General features: G+C 36.7%; 1 protein-coding gene across 1 annotated transcript; it reads right to left on the reverse strand.

The window, feature by feature from the left end:
• Positions 1 to 385: 385 nt before the first annotated feature.
• On the reverse strand, positions 386 to 7,418 carry LOC145913896 (aminopeptidase N-like; the record flags this gene model as incomplete). The annotated part of the gene is made up of 20 exons (XM_083001664.1): positions 386 to 553; positions 637 to 718; positions 1,157 to 1,297; positions 1,593 to 1,760; positions 1,876 to 1,983; positions 2,796 to 2,869; positions 2,935 to 3,082; positions 3,146 to 3,201; positions 3,257 to 3,381; positions 3,445 to 3,530; positions 3,646 to 3,848; positions 3,984 to 4,049; positions 4,440 to 4,643; positions 4,772 to 4,885; positions 5,204 to 5,358; positions 5,502 to 5,628; positions 5,735 to 5,857; positions 6,285 to 6,435; positions 6,723 to 6,913; positions 7,206 to 7,418. Coding segments are annotated over 20 exons (2,703 nt in total), but the record flags the coding sequence as incomplete, so codon positions are not given.
• Positions 7,419 to 8,485: the final 1,067 nt, after the last annotated feature.

The raw sequence follows: 8,485 nt of genomic DNA on the forward strand, positions 1-8,485 counted from the left end.
ACCAGCTTTTATTGTTTTGTTTCCGCCGCCACAGTTTGTTATGGTTTGTGTGCTCTTAGTTTACAATTTGATTAGCCGAAAGAAAAATTTACAATGTACAGTCCCTATCTGATTGTCAGATTATAAGCGTTATTTAACATTTATACGTATGTAGAACATAATCTGGAGTTTGCGTGGTTGAAGGCTTTCGCAATGCCAATGACAGATGCTATCCTATTGCAACCAACGCTTCAACACATTCGCAATTTCAAAAGCATGTATTGAGGTATTATCAATAAAATAATCGGGAATTTTCATTAATAGTTGCATCAGCTTGTTTAAACATAACTTTTAGTTTCTTAAATTAAATGTGAATTCGTCTATTTATTTTACGAAGTTCAGGTTATCATGGGGTGGCGTTAATTTCAGCCAGTTTGGCAGTAAGCCAGTTGAAAACTTCATCCTCATTTAATGATCTCCATTTGATGTTAGTGTTGGTTGATTCAATCGCCTGGTCAGTTGCTCTTGATCCTGATCCAAGCTGCTCTAGATTTTCTTGTTTAAAATCTTCCAACTGTCAACATATTGTCGCATACATTAGGACATTCAGAAAAACGACTTTTAATGCAAAAGCAAATTAGCTTTATTTGGTTTTACCTCCTGTAATTCAAAGTCGGTGGAGAAATGAGACGTACAACTTGTTATAATTCCACTGAATGAGAAAAGCGAGTTTCCATACCTTTAGCAGAGAAAGTAGTTTTAAACAGTGAGCTTGTAAAACAAAAAAATCATAAATTGTTACTGATGCTGCCAGGCATATTTTATTGCTTAATATTGCTCTTCTGGCAAACTTCACTTCTTCTTTCTTTTGTAGCGTTTTTGTTTATATGCCACAAATGTGTCCACTGTGCTAAACTTAGATACTTCCTCCTGATGAAGGCTGTTGCATAATAGCCGAAACGTCGAGAAACGTAAATACAATAAAGTTTGCCAGAAGAGCAGTATTAAGCAACAAAAAAATCATATTGTGTAGGCGCTTGTTAGTTCAAAGTGCTATATTAGTAGCTTAGTTAAATATGCCATACTGCCATGCCATAAAGCAAACACAGTCCACAAGGTATATTTTGCAATACAACTTGTATGGCGAGTAAACTGTGTACTTGCAACAAGGACTTACAAATCATAAAGATGACCCCATTCTTGCCGAACATAATCCCATGTCATGTCTCTCGCATATTCGTTATAACACAGATTCTCCAGAATTCGTGAAGCATCTTGGCTTCGGACGTATAAGTCATTTAAGGTGTAATCCAAGAACCTAAAAAATAAGATGTGTTTTATCTGTGCTATAGGCCAACTCACGTTTTTTGCCGGTAACCTAGATTTCGTTTTCGAAAATATTCACTTTCAAAGTAATTTCGAATAATACAGCTGCAAGCAGCGATTAATATAGTACATATCGCATGTTGGAATATTAAAACGGTTTATAGTACTGGTGCATTTGATTTGCAGGCGAACACACAGATATACTGTTCGAGATACACAGCATACATCAAGCAAAGTACTCTTTCTTCAATAGGCCAAGAGACAAAAATTAATTGTTAGTGCGTCACCTTCTAATGATCCATGGAGTTCTTGTACAAGTTAGCGCGTATTGCAATTTTGCTTTTTCTTGTGAGTTGCTTTCGTTCAAGTACTGACTCCACACAAAATCCCAGGTGTCTGACCCTGTGTTGGCGATCGTGTGACAATATACAGGTTGCCTCAAGTTTGGAGTAATTCTAAAAAAATGAAGTTTACGTTGCATTTTGTAAGTTTGGGCTGATCCCATGTAATATTTTGATTTGTTTAAAAGCGAGTGCACGTGTAATTGCGTACAGAATAAATTTAACCTACGAGTTCACTCCAGTAGTGGTCCAATTGTTGAACTGCATTATAGCTTGTTCAACACAATCTGACACGCCATACGAACAAGCCGTATCGATGGCATTAATTCTTTGATATCTAAAAGGCAATAAAGTACAAGTAAATCTTTATGAATAAAGAGAAAACTGTCATTTAAACAGCAGGAATCAGTTTGTTATTACTAGTTGGCACCGACGGATCTGTTTTGTTTAGTCAGGTTTTCAAAATTACACACAAAGAGTGATTAACGATCAGTTTCAATGAGTATTTTTATTTTAAAATCTATTTTTTTTATTTTTCCATAACAGCATCGTCAGTTTTTGAGCTAACAAAGAATAAAAGCAAATTAAGACAAATCCAAACGTTATAGACCCTAGGTGCATGTACATAAACTCCTAGGTAACATAAACTCTATAACCGACAATAAAACACCAAAACATCTCCAACAGGAAGCAACCGCCAAATATTCTGAATATCTCCAAACAAGCAGAACAAAAAAGCGCAGATGTAAAGGAAACCACCACAGGGTACATAATGGCAGCGAGTGGAAATTTAACATAAAAAACGGCGGAGAGGTGGCAAGAGTATGACAAGTCACTTGATAAAGGGCAAGATAATCGTTGTCTGTTATCTGTTTCTGTTTGGCTGCATCAGGATTTGCTTCCTGTTAAAGATAATTTGTCGTTTTTGTTGTCCGTTATGGATTTGTGTACCTAGGATCCAATGTTGGGCTTTGCTTTTTTTATGTTTTTATTCTTGTTTGGCTCGGAAAAAGACGATGCCATTATGTAGAAATAAATGTTTCTGAAAAATTGTGAAACGAAACGCAGTGACACTAAACGTCAATTACTCTTTGTTGGTAATTTAGGATAAATGTTGGGATAATTGTGCTTTCCACGGACACTACTCACTGTTCCAGATGTGATCCTTCATCAATCCATGTTAGATTGTTGTAAACATTTTCCACTAAGTACGCAAGGTATTCCTAAGAAACGTCGTTTCAAATTGAAAAAAATCACACATTACAAATCAAATAACCACTCAACTTACCGAATAAGTTCCGTAAACTTTGGATCTGCCAAGAACCAAATCAAAGTAACCCATTTCTACCAATGCATTTTGCCAGGGGATGTAATCGTAATCATAACGAAGTGATTCTGTTAAACCTAATGGAATGCTGTAATCGATTTCCTCGGCTCTATAAAATAACAGAAACATGTTTAACTAAAATGATCCAACGCGAAGCTGCGTGAAACAACACCTTGCAAGGTTAAATGCATCGTTGATCAGTTGGCCTCTAGATCTCACGTCTATTTCCTGCGTCACCACAGAAAATATAAACAAAATACAAGATTGCTTGATTGGCGTTTACCGTGAAGTTTGTGAGCAAAACATTTGTCAATCTCTGCCAGTTCTCCAAATCGTAATTTACTCGATAGAATCCGAAAGCTTCGTAGTTGCCAATATAATATTCATCTGGATCGACCACCATTTCCGCTGATAAAAATACATAGTAAATTTAGACGATCAACAACAGTCACGCACGAAAATGACACTCACTAATTTGGGGTGGAAGTGGCATCCAAGCCCAACTTTTGTGAGTCATGCTCTCGCTTTTGTACCCCAATGGGATTATCCATTGGTAGCTATAAAAGTGAATGAAAAGATCACCAAGAATTTGAAACATATTATTCAAAAACATAGTTTTAAAATTACTCATTGTCATTTATGTTCTTTTACAAAATGTAAATCAAGACTGACTCGTAAGGACTTGGCGGTTCCATTTTATCTGCTTCTGAGTCGAGTAGAAAACGTTGTTGATAGAGTCGAACAATATTCGTTCTATCCTTCTGTCTCTCCATCCTCACAGTTGGGTATCCCATCTGCAGCACCCACGTATCTATAACTTCTTTGAGGGTTTCTCCAGTTGGCGGCAAATTTCCACTATCGACTTTCTCATTAGCCTGCAATACAATAAACGGTTGACACTCGCGGAAATAAATGCGTGTGCACATCATTAGACGGATAGTTTAAGCGACACATTGTTGCATGTTACTTAACCTTGGAATCAAATTAAACAATAATTACGTTTCTGTTACCTGGGACCAATATTCGATCAACTGGTTGTGATTCACAGTTCCGTAAGCATGGGCGTTTATGTAGTTCTACAAAAAACAACCACCACTAAGTACGCAAAAAAGCATAAATGATAAACCGTATTGTATTTTACATTTTTTAACCGGTACGTTAAAAGTTTACGTAAATCGCTTTTAATGCTAAAGCGGTTAAGATAGCAAAGTTAAATAATCCATCCAATTTTTGCATGCGCCATTGCTGGACATAGTTTTTGCACTATACTTTTGACATTGCTGATTTATTTTTGTAAGGCCTGCAATATTTACGAATTCATGGAAACATGAAGAACAATTTTTCTTTGGTGACTTTGCCCTTTACCCATTCAAACGAACCGATGGCAATCTTTCGTTCAAAGATAGTGGTACAGTCAATAAAGTGACATAAGATTTTTTACCATTTTTGTTATGGCTAATACTTACAGTTAGTCCCAATTTAAATGCTTCTTCCCCAAGAAACTCATTGATCATGCGGACAATGCAAGCTCCCTTCTCATACGATATAGAATCAAACAGGGCGTTTATGTCATCCGGTGTGGACACGTTCTGTGCCACGATTGGTCGAGAATTTGCTAAACCGTCCACTGCTAATGCTTCCTGGAGGTCTCTAGTTATGAACTGGTCGTTCTAAAATAATAACTTTCGTTCAAAACCATGGAAGTCGATAACCGTAATTAAAAACTTCATTTCGAGACATTTTATGTGTGCCCAACTGGTTTCATGGGATGCTTCACATGTAAAGAGTTTTTCCTTACCATCCTCCAGGTTGGTTCAACATAATTAGCTCCCAAGTATTCCACGTAACTTGCAAAACCTTCGTTCAACCACAATTCGTCCCACCATGACATCGTTACCAAGTTTCCAAACCACTGAAAACAATCAATTTACACTTTAAAACCATTTTGCAGATCTTGCTATTTTTAGCTCTACTCGATTGAAGTTCATACGATAAACTCTCGAAAGTGTATTGTATCGGGCAATATAGTTAATGGAACTAGAGATTCGATATTTCTATGGAAAGTTTAAACAACGATAATAAAATGAAGATTATACTAATGTGGAAATTATATTTCAAATATAAGTTGACATTGTAGTCGTGACTTTTCACAGCAATAAAAACGTATGATGGATTTTTATTGCCTTGGAAAATATTAGAATTTCAATTTTAAATGAAAATAAATGTGAACCTGATGAGCCAACTCATGTGCAACCACAGATGCAACCGATTGCTTGTTAGATGCTGAGTTAACAGCAGGGTTGTATAGCAATACTGTTTCGCGGTACATTACTAATCCCCAGTTCTCCATTCCTCCAAGAGCAAAATCCGGGACAGCCATTTGATCTGCAATTATTGTTTTGCTTATTGACACAAAGACAAACCCATAGGACAACAATAACCAGTACCCGTTACGGTATATTTAAATGACAATTTTATTGTAAACAGTTGGTTACTCTTATCACTAGCTGTACTGGTGATTGTGGTACCTGATTTTGGTAGCGGATAAGAAACGTTGAAGTAATCAACGTAATATTCTAGAATGCGTGGTGTAATCTCACTGGAGTAGTTCGCGTTTCCTTGTGCAATTTGCTGAGGTCTGGCATAGATTCTTGTCTGTTGATTGAAAACGATTTAATTCCAATGGAAGTTAGAATAAATACAATTAGTTTAGTTGTAAAATATTTTTTCCCGTGTAGTAATGCACAATAGTGAAATACACCTGCGTAGTGCTTTTGTCTGCATGTTCCACAAAGTCGAAGTCACTGACTACAAAAGCAAGCAGGTAAGTGCTCATGATTGGGGTACGTTCGAATTCGGTTTTCTTCCACCCATTAACTCCGTTCTGAAACAAAGCACATATTTTAAACATGTAAAGGGTATGAATGTACTGGACAGTACATTCATACTGGACACAGTACATTCATACCCATTTAACAACTGTAAAGGTATATTGATAGCAAAAGATGAATCAATTTGCCTCAAGTTATTAAGTAACTGCAGTAATTCTTACCAAGAAAAAAGTATGTGCGGGGTAGGAAATACCGCGTTATTTGACATAACGTGTTTTTTTTAATCAAACATTTACTAAAGGACGACAAACTCAAAGGACGTTGCATATTGTTGACTATTAGGCTACAACTGCAAAATGGCAAACAATCTAACTTAGAATCTACAAAGTGCTTGTACCCGTTACATATTATAAAATCAATTTCTACTTTTTTGCTACAAGCGTCGCTGTAGCAACAGATGGATATTAGAATGCAACTTACCACTGTCGTAAGGCTTGGCATGTTGGAAAGAGCAACCATTGGATCTTTGTGTGAGAGAAAAATTTTGAAAGTTGATTTCAAAGCCGGTTCGTCAAAACATGGAAAAGTTTTCCGTGCATCAGTTGACTGCATTTGAGTAATTGCGATTGTTCTGGATAAAAAAGCAGAGGGTTCACAACGAAGTAAGCGAAGCATTTGATCATACTTGCGCATAAGCAAAAGATAGCTAAACGTAGCAAGGTATGTTGGTCTATTGCCCCAACTCAACTGCTTGCTTAGCCTATGTTCTCTCGTTAAATATTATGTTACACATAGCGAAACAATTCAATTAAATTTGTTCACAACCAGTTTTATAAATCGACTGTTAGGCAAACAAATTTCTTGTAGTTTTCCGACTTTACCACAGTTGATTCATGAATTATCATGCATTACACTTACACTGTCTCCCCTGCTGCGTTGGTGTATCTGCTTCTGTATAAACCTCCCAAATCATCCGAAAGCTCTCCAGTAAACTCGGTGTAAAGTGATATGTTGGTGCCTGCCGCCACTTCGCTGGCAAGGGAAACAATCAGGTATTGGTAGCCTTCGTGAAGCCACCGGCCCTCAGAAGATGTGACCAACTTGTTACCCTAAAATAGATGTATTTTGATTGTCTGCAACTGCACCAGGAAAAAAAGATTTGAGAAAATCGTAACCGGTTCATTGTAAGTTATCAGTTTAGAAACCTTTTTATTTCAAAAATTTACCGAAAACCGCATTAGATGAAAACCAAATCACAATACCATTACAGCAATGTCGTTTTATATGGTTATAATAGGAACACTACTTTTGACTGCAATGCATCGGTCTAAGTCACAGAAGTATGTAATGTACTTCGTGTAGTACGCGAATATTATATATATTCATTATATTTTAACTTACGTTTTGATCTCTTGGTTCAACTAGTGAGTAGCTTAGTTTGTTGCTGTGAATGTAAATATAACTTGTGCTCTGATTAACTTCCATGAAAACCTCGCTCGTACCAGTAAACCAGTTCTTTCCATTTGTATCTGGTTCCAAATCAGGTACAAGGTCAACCACATAATGAAGCGGAATTAGATATGGAGGTAATCTTATATTATCCCATGGCCCAGTTGGTGTAGATGTTGGGGTGGTTGTGGCTGGGCTGGTGGTTGTAGGACTGCTTGTCGTAGTTGTCGAGGCAGTTGTGACTTCTTCACATGACGGTGCTTTTGGACGACCGACAAAACCAACAAGCAGACCAACCGCAACTGTTGAAAAAGACATTTAAGTGCAAGACCAAACTTTCTTCCAACCCACAGATGCACAAGGTTGTTTACAAGGCTTACTAATTTCACCAAATAACAACTTTTGGTGTATATTTTCCACTTACGTATTATAAGAAGAGTTACAGTCACATAAACAGCAGCTGCACATTTGCTTATCACAAGCTTTCCCATTTGTCCAGGTGCTTGGTACTTTCTGGCAATCAAGCACAAAACTAATTACTAAGTAATGTAGACTACAAAATTAAAATAAAATTATTACAGTTGCAGTCACTCAAACATCATACAAAAGATAAGTACCTCCTTAGGTAATACCTTTTTCGTACTTCCAATCTTAGTTACTTGCTTGATTATCTGTCTGCTAAACCAGCAGATATCTATATCTGTCTGCCTACATTGCTATTTAGGTAAAACATACATTTAGCCAAATTGAAGTCTTGCACCGTGGCAGCGACACTAAATTAAACACGCATCGCATTTTTGTGATATGAGTCACAACCTTGCCATTAGATCCTGCCCTTAAAGTAAAACTACTCCAGAACGTACACAGCTTGTAAAGTTTTTACTATCGTGGTTCTTTGTTGAGTAATTTCCTCTTCAAACACTGATTTATTTACATTCTCCATACTGAGATGAAAGGTTATAAGGATGATGTTGAAATACACTGGGCATGATATTTTTGACATGGTATTGCTTTGGCCTTTTGCTTTGGTTTACTCAGTGCCCATGCCATTTTTTACTTTTGTATATTGCTCATCCGCCTTTTTTCGCAAAATAAACATAATTTGATTTAATCTGTTTTTTTTCTGAGCCCACAAAATTTTGGGGTAGCAAGAGGAATTCAACAAGCCAATCAAAAAAATGTTATTAATTTGCAAAAGGCAATGGCATCTTCGCATAAAAAAAATCATAAAT

Source organism: Ascidia mentula, chromosome 9, assembly GCF_947561715.1.
Source record: "Ascidia mentula chromosome 9, kaAscMent1.1, whole genome shotgun sequence".
NCBI classification, from domain to species: domain Eukaryota; kingdom Metazoa; phylum Chordata; class Ascidiacea; order Phlebobranchia; family Ascidiidae; genus Ascidia; species Ascidia mentula.